A 19446-nucleotide genomic window follows, 5' to 3' on the forward strand; every position below is an offset into this window, starting at 1 on the left:
AGTCAAAATTGGCTCTGTGCTTGCTAGAGGTCATGCAATATACCAGTAACAAAGAGAAATGAGGGCAGCACGGCTCTACAGGGAGATTTTCTACCTCTACAAGCCATATTAAGACAAATGTGGATGAAACAAACTTGTGTGCAGAGAGCAGCTGCATTATCCCATAAAAACAGGACTATCCATCCTATGGCTTACTAAAAAGAGACACGGGCCATTTGTCTGCTGATCTAACAAGCAAAATCCTCTTCTGAGCTCATGGATATTTATTAATCTGGTTCTGAGGGTTCACAACCAAGTTTTCACAGCTTAGCCAGGGCACATCTGCTGCCCACACGTACTCAGCCTGGAGGAAAGGCACGAGCAAAATATCCGTGCTCAAGTCTCGTGGAATAGGTTTGGAACAATGCAGTTTAATGTCATTTTTGCAACAGGCTCTAAGGTTGCAAGTAGGGAGGTACAACAGATCAGTTCATGCTGAATCTCAAGAAGTTACTGCATAAAACAACGATGTGGAACTCTGAAACCAGGCTGAAAGAATCCAAATTCCACATCCCATGTGACAGAGACATTCTGGCGTTTCACAGCAGCCTGTAATCTCTTCTCTGAAGAGACTGAAGTGTCTGCAGGCTGCACAGTGAATAACTACACGAGTAAAAAAGTTACTGCCCTTAGCTCTCCTTCCTAATTCCTGCTAGAAGTGCCCACAGCTCACTCGTGCAGCTGGCTCCAGTCTCCTGGCCAAACAGACCAGATCAGCACAAACTGCTCGTTTTCACCTTTTGCTCCGGCCGGGCACATCCAGGCGGCTCCAAAGAACAGCTCCACCTGCGGATCAGATGGAGCAGATCCCTCGGGCAGCCGAGCAGTGACGAGCATCTGGGAGCAGTATGATCTTCCATCGGCACAGCTGGATCCAGAGACCGACATCAGCCCACCTCACTCAGCCCCGAGCCCAGGGACCAAAATAGCCTCACTGACAAGAAAAATGAAGGTGCTTTTTCCCCTCAGCACATGTGCTTTGCACAGCTTTGTGGACACGTAGCTCAAAAAGTCAAAAGGTTACCAAAATACTTTTTAAGGACTTGTTTAAAGAGAACAGTAATAATTTGATAGCCAATTGTGCTTTCTGAGGATCTCATTTATGTTTTCCAGAATCGAGAGACTTGCCAGTACTGACAACACCAGTAGCTAGTTACAGTCTTCAAGGAGAAAGAAGAGGAAGAACTGACATTTAACACAGTCAGTTCTGAAGAAGAGATAAGAGCCACTATACAGTATTTTTATACCGGGTATCAAGAGCTATTGCAGCCTGGCACACGGCCAGGTTGTGGAGTGTCACAGCATTTAATATTACCTTCGGTGAAGATCTCCGCACATCAAAGTCCCCCAATCACCGACACACAACAGCATTTCCACCCCATAATCCGGACTAGGATCGCAGCTCGGCTGCGGGAGCACCACCTCCCTCCGGGAGCCCGCAGCTATTTGAGGCAAACGCAGCAGGAACTTCATCAAACAGCACGTGAAGCCCATGTTTACCTCGGGATGTCTCGAGAGGCACAGCCTGGCCGTCAAAAAGCACCGCCTGAATCGCCAGGCTTCCCCTTTTCCTGTCAGTGACTTGTTAGAAACGATGCGCATGTTGGACTTGCGATCTTGGAGGTTTTTTCCAACCTTAATGACGCCGCGATTCGAATACCCACGGGCGCGTCGGGACGGTGCGAATTTACACGCGATAGGATGGGAGGAATGAGGCGCCCAGAGCCAGCACGCCACCGAAATTAGGGTTTGGGGCTTTAAACACCTCGTTCCTCTCAGGCAGCGGTCACCCCCCCACACACACACGCACACACGGAGCGGGCACACGAACGCGCTCGCACCGGAGCCGCGGCGGCTTCCCCGCATCGCGCACATCGCATCACGGGCGCTGCCGGGCCAGGGCCCGCCTCGCCACCCCCGAGGCACCGCGGGGGGAGGGACACCGAGCATCCTCGGTGGGGACGAGCACCCACGGTGGGCTCGGAGCCGCGAACTGTCCCCCCAAACCCCTCCTCGTCCATCCCTGCCCGACACCGCCCCCCCCGCCCTGGCCGCTCTGAGGGGGGCGCGCGCCGCGGCCGTTGGGAGCAGCGCGCGCCGCGGGCCGTGTGGGGGGAGCGGGGGGAGGGGGGCGCGCGGGGGTGCCGTGCCCGCCGCCCCTCACCTGGAGACGCAGTTCTCCAGCACGGAGCTCTTGCCGGCGCTCTGCCCGCCCACCACCGCGATCTGCGGCAGGTCGAGCAGGCAGTTCTGGCCCAGCGCCGCGAAGGCATCCTGCAGCCGGTTAACGAGCGGGATGAGCCCCTCCATCCCGCCACCACCTCCTCCTCCTCCGCCCGCCGCCGCTGACAGGTAACGGCCGGCGCACTGCGCATGCGCGCCTCCCTCCGCTGGCCTGGGGGCGGGGCCTCCGCGGGGCGGCCACGCCCCCTCCGGTGCGGGTCCCGGTGCCGGTCCCGCGATTGTCCCACGATTGTCCCGCGATTGTCCCACGATTGTCCCAAAATCCGTTTTCCCCCCGCTGTGCCAAAGGCCCATTCACGCTCAGAGTCAAGGGGCTGGATTTGTTTGTAGTTCTGCGCAGAAAGATGGCTGGGTGGCAATTCCACAAAGCCAGCACGACCACTGTCAGAAGTTTTCCATTTTTGTGGATTTTAACAAACCAAGGCGTTAATGTTTATTGGCTACAAGTTATCTAGTTCGCTTATTAATTAGTGTTCTGTCTTCTGTTGGTTAATGATCCTCTTGTTTCCAGTGCTAATTAATCTGCATGCTCAGTCTTTCTCTTAAATTAGTGGGTTTTTGGTCTGTGAGTCAGTGGTGACAATTTGCCCCTGCCAGAATTACCTCTTAACCAGCCAGAGCTGATTGCAGCACAGTTGCTCAGTTGTTTTAATTAGTTTCTTCCTTATCTTGGGTGTTCTGCCAAATAGCCTTGTAGCCCCTAAATTCTGCATTCTTTGTGTCAACTAATACTGGTACACCCTTCTCCCCTTTGGTAACCTCCCCCTAGGTCTGAGATCACTGAAACATGTCAAGCCCTAAACCTTAGCAAGGCAATTCTACAATCCGACAAGTAATTTGTCTTTTTACCATCTGGACATCACTTAGAGCTTGCTTTTTGGGATTGCTTTTTCACAGATTGCCCAGAGAGGCTGTGGAGCCTCCCTCACTGGAGATATCCCAGTGCCAACTGGACACAATCCTGTGCCTGTGCTCTGGGATGACCCTGCTTGAGCTGGGACATTGGACCAGATGCCCCTCTGTGCTCCCTGACAACATGACCCATTCTGTGATTCTGTTTGTTATAAATGAATATTCCAATTTAATAATGAAGGAAATGTATTAAATTATCAAAGTATAAATTTGGAAAAAGCCACAAGCAATTCAACTCTGAGCCAGGTGATCAGTGTTGGGGAGACTCAGGATTTGGCCTCTATTGCACCAAAGTCCCTGTGAGTCTCTGAAATGTCATTTTGAAGGGGTCTGTTTCATACAGTCCTTTGGGCTCTGGAAGGGAGCTCTTCTTTAGCAAATTTTAGCATATTATCATAGTTTTTCTTTCTTGCTGCTGTGTTTCTTGGAACCAGTGGATAATTCCTGAAATCCTGTGTGGTTGTGTTCACAGGGGTCCCAGGATGAGGGAAGAGATGAGAATCTTGATTCCATGTTTCAGAAGGCAGATTTCTTATTTTATTATATATATTATATTAAAAGAAAATGATATATTAAAACTATACTAAAAGAATAGAAGAAAGGATTTCATCAGAAGGCTTGAAAGGAATAGAAAGGAATGGAATGATAATAAAATTTTGTGACTGACCAGAGAGTCGGAGACAGCCGGACTGTGATTGGCCATTAATTAGAAACAATCAACATGGACCAATCAAAGATGCACCTGTTGCATTCCACAGCAGCAGATAATCATTGTTTTTCTTTTCCTCTGAGGTTTCCGAGCTTCTCAGGAGAAAAATCCTAACTAAAGGATTTTTCATAAAATGTGTCTGTGACAATTCTGTCAGGTGAAAACTTCCTGGCATAAACTTCTGATGATGCCTATCAAAAGCCTCCTGCTGGGGTCTTGTCAGACAAAAAGAAATCCCTTGAAATATAGATCCCGAGAGACAGCGCCCTCCTGGTGTTTGAATCTCCATTTTTTATTTGTCCGACACTGGCTTGGTACACAAGGTGCTGTGGTTGTAATTTCCTTTAGCACGAATTATTGTATAACATATATCACATGTTCCTGCCTGAGGACAAGTCCACCCCAGTGCTGGGACACTTGGACATGAGGAGCAGGGTTCAGCCATGTCTGTGTGTGTTGGAATTCAGGACATCCCTCTGGCTGTCCTGAGCAGCCCAGACCCCTGCCAGGGGGCTCAGAGACCCTGGCACAGAGCCCAAAACACCTGTGACTTTGAGACCCATGGAGGAAATGACCAACCTTGTATGAGGATCTGCAAGCCATGAAAGTATAAGTACAATAATAACTAGTTTGTCGTGGGGTGAAAAATAGATTTTTGGGGTTTTTAGAATGGGGGTTCAGGGGGCAAGATGGAGGAATCTGGGCATGTCCAGCCTTTCTCCTTCTTCTTCTTGGCCTCCATCTTCTGCTGTGATGTTGGCACTTTTAGATTGGTTTAGAGTAGAAGCTCACTGTCTAACACAGGTGATAGGTATTGGGAAGTAATTGTAAATAATGTGTACGTAGTTTTTACTATAAAAAGATAACACCACCGCCCCGGGGGTGGCCAGAGTGCCTCTGTCTGTTCTGCTGAGCGGACCTCGGCTGGACAAGAGAAAGAATTTTACAGATAAGAATTTTTATAGATAAGAATTTTATAGATAAGAAACAATAAACAACTTTGAGACCGAGAACTGAAGAGCTCTGACTCCTTCTTCGACCACCGGGCTGGGAAAAGAGACTTTCAAACACATCTCGGGGTCACTGTGAGCAGCTAAAACCCGAGCTGTGTGCTGCCCCTGAGAGCACCACGCTGCCCCTCTCCCCTGGGAGCCCCAGCTGACCACTGGGAAGGGCTGAGCGATGCCCAGGCACAGGCAGGAGCTCTGCCAGGCTCGGGCACGTTCCGAGGAGGAGGAGCTGGAGCCGGCAGGGCGGGCAGCAGGTAATGCTCAGGAGCAGGCTGGGGAGGGACATCGAGGTGCCAGCCGTGTCACTGCAGCGGGTTCAATCCAAAATGCACGCTGGGGCTGAGCTAAAAGCTCAGGCACACAACAGAGATGAGATTTAGCTGCGATTACTGGCAGCAGTCACATCATGAAAATATCCAAATGCAGGCTTTGGAGTCGTGCAGGGATAAAAGTTCCCCTCTCTATTGGAGCAGACACTGGCCCCGCTCAGCGGGAAAAGCAAAACAAAGGGAGCTGGGAACATCCCGCAGGCTGACGGGGACTAACGATCTGGAGGATTATCAAAACTTCTTGGCCACGGCTCTCAATAAGTGTGAAAAATTACTCTACAGCAGGCAAACCTATAACTCTGGAAACAAGTAAGGGGTTTGAATTGGCACAGATGGATTTGAATCGGCACGAGGCAGACACGGCTTCTCCTCACTGCTGCAGTCAGATCACAGCCTCTGGGAAAAGCCTTGCCATCATTTCTGTCTACTTGGGAGCCTGGGAGTTATTGACATAATTATGCCAATTAGCAGCATGATTATTTCTTTCCCACTCCTGGGTGAGAGAGCTGTGCCAGGAGGCATTGGAGTAGCTGCCTGGCCTTCCTCCAGCTCGTGGGTTTCTATGGAGGCTGGAAGTTGGGAAGTGCATTATGAGTGTCCAGAGCACTTTGTGCTGCCCCCATGAAATAATTAAGATCTGTAGAAGAGCAGCCTGGCCCTAGGATTGCATCTCCACAGGAGACAGATGAAGATTGAGAAAGGCACGATGCCTGGGGAGCAGCACCATGCACACCTTCAAACTGATCATCCAGGGAACTCTCCTTTCTGTGAGGGCTGTAAATTACAGCTTTGTCTGCTTCCTCAATTAAAATAAAATAAATTAGGAAGCAACTAATTTAGAAAATTAGGAAACAATTTAGGAAAACAAACTAAGATTAGGAAATTTGAGTTATTCCCCCAAGTCTGGGAAGTTTCCAAACCAATTTTTTTGTCTGGTGAAGCAGAGTTAAAGCCATTAAGTGCCCACATTCACCCTGCAACTCTATCACTTACAAAAATCCATTTTCTCCACTCCAAAAAAAAAAGAGCCACAAGCAGCCAAGTATAGATTCCCCACCTTCTGGAAAAAGCACAAACAATTTCATGATGGATGCTTGTGATATCATGAGAGGTTTTTCTCATTTTTCCAACACCTCCAAGAGAGCAGGGAAGGAGAGAGGAGAGGCACCTGAGCATATCTTTAGGTCTCTGCTTGTCCTGACTGACTCCTCTGGGCAGCTTGTTCCAAACCCCCGTGCAGAGCCCAGCCTGGCTTTCTGAATTTGCCAAGATTCAGAGTGGCTGAACTAAAGGAAACAGGGGTGCTACTAGACCACTGCAAATCTTCTTGTAACAAATAACCCTGAAATACAAGACCCAAATCAGTGTCAGGGGGCCATGCAAGAAATTGTTCTCTGGGGGAAGAGTAGGGGCAACCCCCAGGAGCAGAGAGCTGTGCTGCTCACTGGTTAACCAGCTAAACACAATCTGGTTTTACCCTGCTGTGCTCACTTGTGCCCCTAATAATACAATACAATAAAATACAATATTTATAATTTCCTTTTGCTGCGTGCCAGGCCCAGCAAGGAGAGAAAACCTCGGCCAAGCACCTTTCCTGGCACGGCAGGAAGGGTGGGTGCCCTGATCCCCAAGGTGACTCCAACAGTGTGGTCTGATGTCACATGTCACCAGCTCCAGCACAGCCTGCCTGGGGCCCCCAGTCACAGCCTCCAGTGCATTTCAGATCAAGGCTACAGACAGCAAGCTTGTCCTGCCACGACTTTCAGAGAAATATATGGCAAAAATAGCCTGGCTTCAGGGTGCAGCTGAACCCACAAACTCACACACAGACACTTCTCCCTAACCAGGCAGTGACGTTAGCACTGAGGACATTTGGACCAGGTCCCCAGGCTGCTTCCCAAGCACACAGCAGTGCAATTCCCTTCAGGAGAAATGAGTTCTGTAAAAAGCAGCCGAGTGGGGACTTGCAGATGGCTGCAGTGAAGAGCCAGGCACACAGCCCTGCCCGGGGCAACAGAGCACAGCAGAGGCTGCTCCTCTCCCCTAAGAACAGACAGTTCATCCACACCTGCTCATCTCTCCAGGGACCTTCCTCACCTCCTTCTTGCTTCAGACAAGAGTTTTGGCAGAGCTTTTCAGGCAGAGGATGGGCACAGTGCAGGAGGAGGTGTGGGCAAGGGGCAGCTCCAGGTTCTCGGCAGCGCTCGGCTCTGCAGTGGTGCCAGTCAGCATCATCCCTGTGCATCTGCCAGGACAAGAGCTCAGACCTTGAACCTGCAAAAGATGGAACTCCAGCCCGTGAAAGAAAGCCAGAATGGCTGCAGTGCTACAATTATAGTGGCTGCAGCATTTCTCCGTGTATAGAAGATGTGCTTTCTGCCTTCCCCCACAGCCCGGGGCACTGCTGACTCACTGATGGCAGGACAGCTCAGTTCCTGTCCTATCTCTCCTCTCTCCTGCCCTGTGACCTCCAGCTGCATTCTTTAGTCGGGTGCATCCCGTTGCAGGGTAGAAAAAGGGCACCGTGCTGCATTGCAGCCTGCAGAGATGTTTCCCTGCAGCCCTCAGCACCCTAGGGAAGAGCTGCACTCCCTCCCTGCAGCCTGGCAGCACGCCTGCTTCCTTGGCCACAAAGCCAGACAAGCCAAGTGCTTCCCCAGGGGAAGATTGCATGGACAAAACACTTCCCACGTGCTTCCAGCCTCTGGGAGTGGCTGCTGCAGCCCTCGTTGTGCTGGTCCATGCCATGCAGCATCCCCCAGCAGTGGGGCCAAGGCTCTGCCCAGCTGAAGGGAATCAGCCCAAGAGCTCAGTCCCTGCAGCTTTTGCTGCTGCAAAATCTCTCCCAGCTGCTTGCTGTACTTTGAGCTGATGACAGTATGTCCCTCATCCACCTGCACCCTGCTCCTGAGAGAATTGGAGTGTCAGTCTCTTCTCCAGAACAGGGACCTGGGCTGTGACACCATATGGGGTGAACATGTGGCACCCCATCAGTGCCTGCCTCAAAGTGTCACTGTCCCAACAGCTGCTTGCTGACAGCCACCCTGGCCAAAATTCCTCTCTGCATCCTTCTACCCAAGCTCAGGAAGCTTAGGGCTGCCCAACCAACTCCAGTGTCTCATCCCCTGCAGAGCAGCAGGACATGGATGTGATGCTCTGAGAAGGGACCGGGACAGCCCAAAGCATCCCCAGGTGGCTCCAGGCTCACACCTGAGCCGTGGGGTGAGTTCCACACCCGGCTCTTTTTGTGCTGGGAAAGCCAGAGAGGGAAAAGTCAACATCTCCGTGCCCGTGGGGGTTGCTAAGTGACGGCAGAGCTTGCTTCTATCAGCGTGCCTACGCTGCAAGGGAAGGAAGTGAGGAGTCAGGGATGTAAACACGAGCACATTGCCAAAACTCTCACAGAATCACCCTTGCCAAACATATACATTAGCTGCGTGTTTTGGCTGCCAGCAGAGAAATATTTACTATGTGTCAATTACACCAGCCGTGGAGCATTTTACCTGCAGAGGAGGATTTGCAGCATTCATGAATTTGCCATTTTCCAGCTGAAATTAATTTTCAGACCAAAGTTGCCAGGCTGCCAGTAGCTGCAAGAACAGCTGCAATGAACTGAGATTTCATCCTTACATTGTTTCTAATAGATGGCTTTTGTTTTTCCACCAGGATGTGGCGTTATGCAGCATTTTGGAAGCACAACAGAAAGGCAGGACTGGACAAGGGAGGGATGAAGGCAGCCTTTGTATGAGCTCCTGGGGAGGAAAGGAGATGGTTTCGGTACAAAAAAAAGGCACACACACACAAACCTACGTGGTTAAGATTATGTGGAGAATTGCAAACTAAGTTAAAAATAGAGTAAAGGCAGCACTGCTGATCTAGTTGAGAAATTTGCCATTGCTCAGCTAGGTGGATAATAGATATCTTTCAGAACAGTGCTCATCACAGAGCAGCTTTAGAAACTGCATGGGGGCAGGAACACTTCAGCTCCAGCTCCAGCCTTGTTTCTCCCCCGTGCTGTGCTGAACTCAGCACAGGAGGAGGAGAATCACTGGAGGAGTGACTGGGTGGTGGCACAGAGGGCACCCAGCCAGGCTGCCAGCCTTTATCTGAGGCAGGGAACAGGCCAGCCCTGCTCTCCTGGGCCTGGGAACCATCAAAAGCACTTATTAAAACAGCATCTACTCCTTTGTGTACTTGCAGGTTAGCCCAGGGAGAAAGTAGGGCACCCACGTGTCCCTCTGTGGGAAGGGGAACAAGGGAGGAAGCATCAGAGAAGGGATCTGAGCAGAGCAGCTCCCAAAGCAGAACCTGCTGGGAAATTGAAATAAAAACACACCCCCAGCTGCTGATCAGAGGGAGGTGCTTGCTGGCAGCACAGCTGCCATGGGGCATCCTAGGCACCAACAGCCCCATCTCCTGCATGGGGCAGTGCCCACATGGACCCCACTGCTGCAAGGGTGACAGCCTGTGGGAAATTGATTTGTAGAGAATTCTCAAAGCCTGACAGAGGGCTCACATAGTGTGCATCTGTATGCAAACTTTGAGATAAGAAATGCTGACTTAGAAATGCCATGGAATAAAACATATTGTTGAGAGAGAAATGGAATGAGAAACAAGTTTCAAAAGATGGCCTTGCAAAAAAGACTGGATACTTTGGAGAAACTATGAAACTATGAACATAGAACTATGAAAAATGCATTGTAGTAGGTCCCACAAGGAGTAATTTTAGATGATTGGCTTTAAGGCATTTACATCATGCTGTGGCAAAAGCTGATAGTCTAAGAAATGTGTATAATGTATTGTAATTAAGAAATAATTGGTTTCTGATTGTGATGGCATGAATTGTAACATCTGTATTGCCTCACCCTTCACTTGAGACTGAAAATGGAAAGAAAATTTTTAAATGCCTCTCAGTTGCCCCATCTCTGGGTCAGAAAGGGGCATAGTCCAACAAGAGCCTTTTGGGGTGTCCTTTCCATGGCCCCATGAGCTGGGGAACTGCAAACTCTCAGCTCACACAGCCTCCTACTCTGCTTTGGAAGTGGCAGAGGTTTTCCCACAGATGGAGGAGAGCCGGCTCCTTCCAAGCAAGGAAGGGGCAGCCCAAACCCTGCTGGGACAGGGGGTGTGAGCTGCAGGGCTGGGAGATGGCCCCAGCAGGGATACTGAGCCAGATCCCTCCTGGAGCTGCTCTGGTGTGCTGTTGGCTCCTGGGGCTGTGGAGAGGTGGCTGGGGAGGGTTTGCTTTGGGAAGCAGCTCTCAGAAAGGCAGCTTCACAGGTGTCCTCTCAGGCTGCCAGTGGCAGAAGGGACCATGGAGTGAGGGTGCAGGATCAGTGGCAGAGCAGTGAGGGTGCAGGATCAGTGGCAGAGCAGCAGTTTGTCACCTTGCTGTCTGCAAGCTGGTCATTTTGGTACCGTGTCTCAGGCTCATTTTGGCACCTGCTGTTGCAGGGGAGAAAGACAAGCCCCCCCCCCCCCCCCCCCAAAATGGCTTCTGATGAATGAATGAGAACCTGCAGGTCCATGCCCAGCCAGGACACACATGATGCCTCAGGTTTGAGCTTTTATATTTTTCACATTCTGTTCTGCTTTAGTGTGTGGGTCTGGGCTTCATATGAGGGGATGGTGAGCTCCTGCACAGATCAGGGAGACAAAACAATTCCTGCTCTAGCTGGGCACCAAGGACAAATGATCCAAATCTCAGGCCCAAGAGCACAAACAATGTGGACTGAAGAGAGAAAAACAAGCAGGATGGGACTGCATGGGCTAAAGCTGTAATTGGACAATTAATTCCAAAATGCAAATGGAGCAGAACTTATAAAATGAGAGACCCAAGAGACCCCATGACCAGTCATGCATTTTGTGACCATTTTGGTTCATCTTGGGTGTAGCCCTGGCTGGGCTCTTGTGCTGCCCAAGGTGGATCCATTGAGGCCACCTAATAAATCCCTGCTTTATTCTTTATCTCTGTCTAGTCTCTGTTCTATTCAGCCCTCACAAGGCATCACACAGGCCAGCTCCTGACTAAGCTGCCTGGGCAGGATTGGGGTGCTCTGGGAACACCCCAATGGTGTTTTCTTGCTGTTCTTTCATACTGCAGGAAGGCTGACCTGCACCAGCTGGGTGAGTGTGGCCAGGAGCCTGAGCACAGGGCTGGGTCCCTGCTAGCCCTGGGGCAGAAGGGTTCTGAGCTCAGGGGTTTCAGTTCAGTGGTGATGGCTGGAGAGATTCAGAAGGGGGAAATGTACTGGGATGCTGAGTGGTGAGGGGGCAGTGGGGTTCAAGTTGCCTGCTCCCAGGACACACCTCTGAAGTGCAGTGATGACCGTAGTTTTCCCAGGGGTGTGGGTGCTTCAGAAATAAGCCAGAAATAGCAAAGTACTGCAGGCCTCAGAGCACCCCTGAGCACTTTATTCTCACAGCTCGCAGCCCACCCACACACACCCACGAGCAGCCTTGGAGCAGGCCTGGGGCCCTGCAGAGACACCAGAACGCTGGAGACGCAGGGAGAGGCACCCTCAGAACAACAGGAGCTGTGCTGAAGGGCAAGGAGAGTCGGAGGGTGGGAAAACAACGAGGACAGACCCAAACCCACAGCCCTGCCAGTCCCACAGCACCGTCCTCACCCCACAGCTGCCCCTCGGGCTTCACAGCCCCGCACGGTGCTGGAGCCATTCCTCAGGAAGGGCCTTCCCGTGCCAGCAGGCCCAGGCTGGCATCGGGCAGCAGTGCCAGCCATGGTTACCCCGTTGTGTCCCACAGGAGGCCCGTGGTGCCCGAGCAGAGCAGCAGAGCCCCCTCAGAGGACAAGCACGGCCTGCAGCATGTCTGCCAGCACATAGGAGCTGTCCCAGGGCCGGCCCGGCTGGCGCAGGGCCCCCTCCAGCGCCCGTGCCCGCGCCCCCAGCTCTGAGGGGCTGCGCCGGGCCGCGGGGCCCGCCTGGCACAGCAGGATCTCGTTCACCTCGCCCTGGATGCGGCGCGCGTAGAGCAGCGGGAACACGGCCCTGAGGGCGGCCAGCACCGACTCCTTCAGCCGGGCATCGCGGCACACCAGGTTGAGCACGAAGACTCCTGCAGCAGGGAGAGAGGAGGGAGCTCAGAGCAGCCGGCGCACCCCACTGTCACTGTGACATTTATGAAAAATCCCTTCCCCAGGGTTTGTCTCCTTAGAAGCCTCAGAAAAGAGATGTAAACAATAATTATCTGAGTGCTTGGAATGTGCTCTGGAGGTTGCTCACCAACAGGTGCATGGTTCCATGTGAATTGTTTTTACTTAATAACCAATCCCAGCCAGCTGTGCCGGACTCTCTGGTCAGTCACAAGTTTTTATTATCATTCTTGTCTGGCCTTCTGATGTCTCCTTTCTCTTTCTTTAGTATAGTTTTAGTATATAATTCTATATACTATAATTTAATATACTATAATTTCATATAATATAATATAATTTCATATAATATAATAAAATATAATTTCATATAATATAATATAATATAATATAATGTAATTAATATCAGCCTTCTAAGAACTAGGAGTCGGATTCTCATCTCTCACCTCGTCCTGGGGACCCTCACAACACTGCAACCATTGGTGACCACACCCCAGCCTGCTCCCTGCCACCCTGTGCCACCCTGGTGAAAATGTCTCCCTCACTAGTGTGCCCCTGGCTCCATTCCACATCCCTGCTGCCACATGGGTGGTGGGTAGCCACGAGATCTGTTCTCAGGTATTGCCCACACCTTCTGCTTCCAGAAACCTCTGCTGGCCCCCTGGGATGTCTCAGCCTGTCTCAGGCCATCCTGCTGTCACAGTGCCCACTGAAATACCCAGATGCAGGACCCCCAGGAGAAGGGGATGCCATGCACCAATCCTGGCTGTAGCCAGTATTCTCCCGGATGAGAAACGGTGGCACAGCCCCACTTCCACACAGAACCGACCAGCCTGGCCACAGGGACATGGCCACATCTCCCCTCCTACCTTCTGGCTTGAGGATGGTTTTAACTTTCTGCAGAAAGGGCTTCTCCACAAAGGCTGGGGGTGGGCAGCTCATCCCCACCGTGAGGTCTTTGCTGTCCACATCAAACATGATGGCATCATACTGGGCTGGTGCTGCAGGACAAAGCACAGACAGCTGTTACCCTCTGGGACAGAAGTGAGCTACACACGTGGGAAGGCCAAAGATGGGATGGTCAAGACACCCCTTCTGCCATGTTATGGGTGACTTCTCTGCTGGGGTTTCTCTTTACAAGCCCTTGGTGCTGGGGGAGGCACCAACCTCTACACAGGTTGGCAAGGACAGGCTGTGAGCTGCAGAGACCTGGTGAGGCTGGGGACTGTGACACAGGGCAGGAGATGGGCAGGAAGGGGAAGCAGGTGGTGACAACAGCCCAGGACTCTGCTACCCACGGTGGCACCCACTGGGCTCGATGGGGCACCTGAGATGCTCTGTGAGATGGTACCTTCAGCTGCCAGCTTGGCCACGTAGTCCAGGCCATCGGAGACGTGCACCTGCATGCGCTCACCCTGGCAGAACCCGAACCAGCGCGTGGCCACTTCCAGCATGGAGGGGTCGATCTCCACCACGGCCACGCGGGCCTGAGAGAAGTAATCGTGGACAAAGAGGGGCAGGCTGCCCCCGCCGAGCCCCACCACCAGCACTGCCAGCTCTCCTGCCAACCAAGAGCACCCAGTGAGCCTCCAGGATGCCAGAATCCCACTGCTCGTCTGTCATGGACATATTTTATGAAAAATCCTTTAGTTAGGATTTTTCTCCTGAGAAGCTGAGAGGCCTAAGAAATTAAATGTAAACAATAATTATCTGCTGCTGTGGAATGCAACAGGTGCATCTTTGATTGGTCTCATGTGGTTGTTTTTAATTAATGGCCAATCACAGTCCAACTGTCTCAGACTGTCTGGTCAGTCACAAAATTTTATTATCATTCCATTCCTTTCTATTCCTTTCAAGCCTTCTGATGAAATCCTTTCTTCTATTCTTTAGTACACTTTTAGTATATAATTTTCTTTTAATATAATATATATAATAAAATAATAAATCAGCCTTCTGAAACAAAGAATCAAGATTCTCATCTCTTCCCTCATCCTGGGACCCCTGCAAACACAACCACACTCATCCCACCCACCATCCCCAAACCGCTTTGGGAAGGGTGCCCGGGGCACCTTGGCCAACAGAGCCTTTCCCCAAGGGGCTGTGGCATGGGGACACCTGCCCCAGCCCAGCCTCCCACTGCTGGCCTCGTCACCTGGGAGGGCGTCGGGGCCCCCCAGCAGGCAGAGCCCCGCAACCATGGCCTTGTGGTGCTCACAGCACAGGTAGCTCTTGTCGATGGCGCCAGGTGACTCTGTGGGGCTGGGTTTCTTCTTGTCTTTCCTCCTCTTCTTCTGGCCTGAGTAACAGGAGACACCAGCCAGTAAGGCAAGGGGGGAGATGCAGGTGCTTTCTGAGAACCAGCCACCCTCAGCCCTGTCCCACCCACGGTGTAAGAACACTACCAAGTGTCACAGACATCTTTTAGGAAAAATCCTTTCCTTAAGATTTTTCCTCCTGAGAAGCTGAGAGGCCTCAGGAACAAAATGTAAACAATGGTTATCTGCCACTGTGGAATGCAACAGGTGGATCTTTGATTTGCCCATGTTGTTGTTTCTAATTAATGGCCAATCACAGCCCAGCTGACTCAGACCCTCTGTCCTAGCCACAAGCCTTTGTTATCATTCTTTCTTTCGTATTCTATTCTTAGCCAGCCTTCTGATGAAATCCTTTCTTCTATTCTTTTAGTATAGTTTTAATATAATATATATAATAAAATAATAAATCAAGCCTTGTGAAACATGGAGTCAGATCCTCATCTCTTTCCTCATCCTCAGACCCCTGTGAACACAGTCACACCCAAGGCTGCTCTAGAGCATGACAGGCAGGTCCCAGCAGGACTCCTACCCTCTTCCTGTACTGCTCTCACTCTCTGTCACCCTAAAAAATCAGCCTTGGCCCCTGCCCTGTGTACCTGGGAGAGGTGTGGGGGCCAAGAGCCGAGCCTCAGACTGCACCACGTTCCTGTTCTGGAGGAAGATGAGGCGGCGGAAGTAGCAGCTGCCATCTCCCTTCACGTCCTCCACCACGAAGTCCCCGCTCAGGGCGCTGCTGCCACGGTGCCGCACCGCCCGCACCCCGATGTCCCCTCCCACAGACAGGAAGGGCACCTGCAGGGAGGACAGGGCTGCTGGGCTTGGCTTTCCCACTGTCCTGACTGAGCCAGGACGAAGCAGACACAATAGAGGAGCAGTGGGATGCCACAGGAGAGCTGGGGATCTGCACTGGATTCACTCCCAACACAGGGAATGCAGGGAGCAAACACAGCAAGGGTTTTTACAAGAGCTCAGATGGTGTGGAGTTGGGGCAGGGAGGAAAAGACAGAAGGAACAGAAGTTAAAGCCAGGATTAAGCCAGGAGACTGGATGCTTTTAGGGTTTCTGGATCTCTGCTTTTCTTGTGATGTTGGATTTTGGAGGGCAAGGACTTTGTACTGAATCCTACCACACAAGCACCTCAAATCCTGCCTCCAAGCACAGACAGACAGCTGGAGGGAAAGCCAAGAGAAGCTGCACCTGAAGCCCATTGCCTGCCCACCAAGGCATCCAGCTCAGTCTCCCTTGGAGAAGAGGGTTTCCCTGCTGGCAGAGCCAGCCTGGCCGTGTTTTGGGAAGCCCACCAGGGGGCTGGGCAGTGGGGGCTCACCTGCTGCCGGGCAGGGAGGCCCGGCGGGGCCAGCTCCATCACCTTCCCTGAGAGCTCAGCCTGGATGGCGGCCATGCCCTCGTAGAGCTGCTCCCTGTGCAGCGCCACCGTCAGCAGGCGCCCGAAGCCCGCGCTGGCCGCCAGCTGCCGCCGCCCCTCCTCCGTCCCAAAGAGCCACTCGGTCTCCCTGCCCTGCGGGACTGCAGAAGGGGCTGCCATCAGCCTGGGCTGCTCCCGGCCTGGAGCTGCCAGGGGAAGAGCCACAGGGAATGGCAAGACATTCAAGGGAGGTGGCACTGCTTGGTTAGAGCCAGGATCTCCCCTGCTTTGGGCAGACTCATGGAAAAAGCTGGAAAAGCCACATCTCATTAGAAGGGGTGTCCAACAGGCTCCTGAGCTGTCTCCAGGCCGTGGGAGCTTTGCAGGCATGCAGGGAGGGAATGGTGCTGCTGGCAGAGGCTGACACATCTCTGTGAGTGCAGCCCCAGCAGTCTGGCCCTGCAAGCCAGGACATCCACAGAGAGCAGCAACGCCTCCCTGGCTCCAAGGTGCTAACCTGGCTGTCACCAGCATCCAGGCAGGAATCACCACCTTGGAGGCAGGGCAGGCAGTGTCCCTCTGCCCAACAAGCTCCTCTGTGCCACATCTGTGCTTGCACCACCCCACTGCAAAGCCAGGACTAAAACATCACCCCAACTGCAAAGCACATACCCCACCGCAAAGGCAGGGCTAAAACATCACCCCAACCCCACACAGGTGGGTTATTTCCCTCTCCAGCCCCAAATTCAACAGGCCCTGAAGGGCTGGCTGCTTTGCAGCTCCTGGCCAGGACAAGCACCTGGCTGCAGCCTGCACGGGCTGTACTCACTGATGAAGATGGCAAAGTGATTGTCCCGGGAAGGTTTCACCGAGGGGCTGTCCACCACGTGCAGCGTGTAGCGAGGCTTCCCACTCTCTCTGTCACACAGATCCAAGGAAACCTGCTCCCTGCAGGGGGTTTTGCTGATCTGGCTGCAGAGCAGGGCATAGTGCTGCCTGTCCTTCACCGCTGCCAGCAGCCGCTCCGCGCTCTCCACCCGCACGGGCCTGTCCTGCTCCTCGGGGCAGATCTCCAGGATCTGCGCTGCTGAGCCAGGCACCTTCCTGAACTTTGTCATCACATACACAAAGACAGGCAGCACAAACTGCTGCTTGTCCCCACTGCTGGCCACCTGGTGGACTCGCACCACCCAGCCTTCCTGGGAGAAGTATTCCACAGCTTTCTTCAGCACGTGGGCTTGTGCCAAGGAGACGCAGAGGTAGCGCCCTCCCACCTGCAGCACCCGGCTGATCTCAGCAAACATCTGCTCCACCTTGGCTAAAGTGGCCTCCTCCTCATCGGTCAGCAGGGCATCCAGCGTGCCTTTGTCCAGGACCACTTGGAAGTGGGCATCAGGGAAGTCCATGTGGAGCATGTCCATCAGCAGGTAGCTCATCCCGGGCCGGGTGCTGGCGCTGCGCTCCCGCATCTGGCGCACGGCGGCGTCGCTGACGTCGATGTTGACGATGTCCTGGCACATGCCCACGTCGTACATCTGCTCGCTCAGCTCCGAGTTCCCACAGCCCACCACGAGAACCTGGGCAGCAGCACAGAGCAGGGAGATGGTGACAACACCCTGGAAATACCCCCCCTCATTTTAGGAGCAAATACCAGATGTGTGTGGGGCCCTCTGTGAAAAGCACACCCTTGGGGCCTGCAAAGTCACTCTGCATGGCCCAGGATAACATGTCCACAGGGCACAGTCCCGTGGCACAGACGTGATGTGTCTGCTGCACGTTTTCTGAGAATGACCCCGGAGTTTTAACCCCCAGAGCTGCCCAGACTAGGGCCAACCAGGGGTTTCTCCTGTCCCCTTGCTAAGGCACACTGGGGGCTTCACATTGAGAAAAATGCATGTATTTTATGATTGGCTTTTTGCAAACATTAAAATGAATATTATATGTGTTGTGTTAGAAAGTTACACTGTATTAATTCTCTAAAGTAGTGTGTTAAATATAGTTTTAGGTTATAAAAAAATATTAAAATAGAAACTATGCTATGTAGGATACTTTTTTAAAGAACTTGCAGCGAGATAGCAGCCACAGGACACCTAAATCTTTCAGAAAAAAAAGAATTTATTGCCCTCTTATCAGAAGAAATAAACTTCTTCCCACTTTGAAGGTGCTGTCAGGATTATGAGGAAGAAGTTGTTGATGACCAGACAGAATCCTGTGTTTGAATGGAATTTATGCATCATCTATGAGGTGTATGAATATGCAACAGGCTGTTGCTTTAAAGGGTTAATCCTCTGTTAACGTGGGTCCTTTTTCAGGCTCGTGCTGCCCAGAAAAAGGTACCCGGACATCCGTAACTCTTTGTTTCTATTGTCTCGTATTGTCCTAATTCAAATTGTTCAAATTATTATTACTCTAATTGTATTACTATTTTATTACCATTAAACTTTTAAAATTAAAAAAAAAAAACAAACAAGTAATTGGCGTGTTTCACAACATCATCTGTGTCAGTCCTCACACACAGAACCAACTAGCCTGGAAAAGATCTCTGAGAACGTGGAGCCCAAGCGATGACCAAACACCACCGTGCCAACCAGACCACGGCACTGAGTGCCACATTCTGTTTCTCCTGAAACATCTCCAGGGACGGTGACATTCCAATGTCTAAGCGCCCTTTCTCTGAAGAAATTAATCCTCCGACTGTCCACCCTAAACCTTCCCTGGCGCAGCTCAAGACTGTTCTTTCATTCTGTTGCTGGGTGCCTGGCAGAAGAAGCCGAGCCCCAGCTGGCTACAAGCTCCGTTCAGGGACTTGTAGAGAGCGGTAGGGTCAGAGCTGACCTCCTCTTCTGCAGGCAAAACCACCTCAGAGCTGGCGGCGCAGGAGGAGCGCGGCGGGGACACAGCGCTGGCTGCCAGCGGGGCTCACCTTGTCGCGGGGCCGCACATACTTGTGCAGAACGGGGCAGAGCTCCGGGAAGGCCCCGTACCACTCGAAGGGCCGCTGCCCGCGCTGGCGGAAGAAGCGATCCCAGTAGGGTGCGGAGCCGAACTCGGCGGGGCTGCGGGGCAGCAGCTCCATGGCCTGGCCTGGCCTGGCCTGGCCTGGCCGGGCCGGGCCGTGCCGTGCCGTGCCCCGCTCCCGCCGCCGCCGCGGCCCCACGTGTGCGCCGCGCTGACCGCTTCCGGCTGCGCGGCACGGCGCGCCCGCCGCCCATTGGCTGCCTCCGCCCTGGCCACCGCCCATTGGCTGCCTCCGCCCAGACCGTTCCCCATTGGCTGCCTCCGTCCAGACCGTTCCCCATTGGCTGCCTCCGGCCCGGCCGCTCCGCGGCCCCGGCGCGCCCCCGCCCGGTGCCGGTGCCCGTTCTGGTGCCGGTGCCGGTCCAAAGCCGCCCCCGGTACACAGCGGCGCAG

At 52.7% G+C, this 19446-nt stretch overlaps 2 protein-coding genes across 8 annotated transcripts in view; both read right to left on the bottom strand.

The window, feature by feature from the left end:
* Positions 1-2394, bottom strand: part of DNM3 (dynamin 3) — a 170811-nt gene extending 168417 nt beyond the window's left edge. For 5 of the 7 annotated variants that reach the window (XM_054638439.2, XM_077181931.1, XM_077181930.1 and 2 more), the window contains exon 1: positions 2204-2392. In XM_054638439.2, the coding sequence (XP_054494414.1) occupies positions 2204-2349 (146 nt within the window). In that variant the 5' untranslated portion in view covers positions 2350-2392. Of the gene's footprint in view, positions 1-2203 lie in introns of all 7 variants that reach the window. The other 2 variants (XM_077181929.1, XM_077181932.1) reach the window with 2 other exon arrangements.
* Positions 2395-11617: 9223 nt separating this feature from the next.
* METTL13 (methyltransferase 13, eEF1A N-terminus and K55) lies at positions 11618-19415 on the bottom strand. Its single transcript, XM_054638191.2, has 8 exons — positions 18959-19415; positions 16865-17612; positions 15997-16196; positions 15266-15461; positions 14507-14650; positions 13706-13915; positions 13224-13355; positions 11618-12320 (listed from the first exon to the last, which is right to left on the bottom strand). Exons 1-8 carry the CDS (start codon positions 19274-19276, stop codon positions 12046-12048), a joined length of 2223 nt encoding a protein of 740 aa, XP_054494166.2. The 5' UTR covers positions 19277-19415; the 3' UTR covers positions 11618-12045.
* Positions 19416-19446: the final 31 nt, after the last annotated feature.

Source organism: Agelaius phoeniceus, chromosome 8 (genome assembly GCF_051311805.1).
Source record: "Agelaius phoeniceus isolate bAgePho1 chromosome 8, bAgePho1.hap1, whole genome shotgun sequence".
NCBI lineage: Eukaryota > Metazoa > Chordata > Aves > Passeriformes > Icteridae > Agelaius > Agelaius phoeniceus.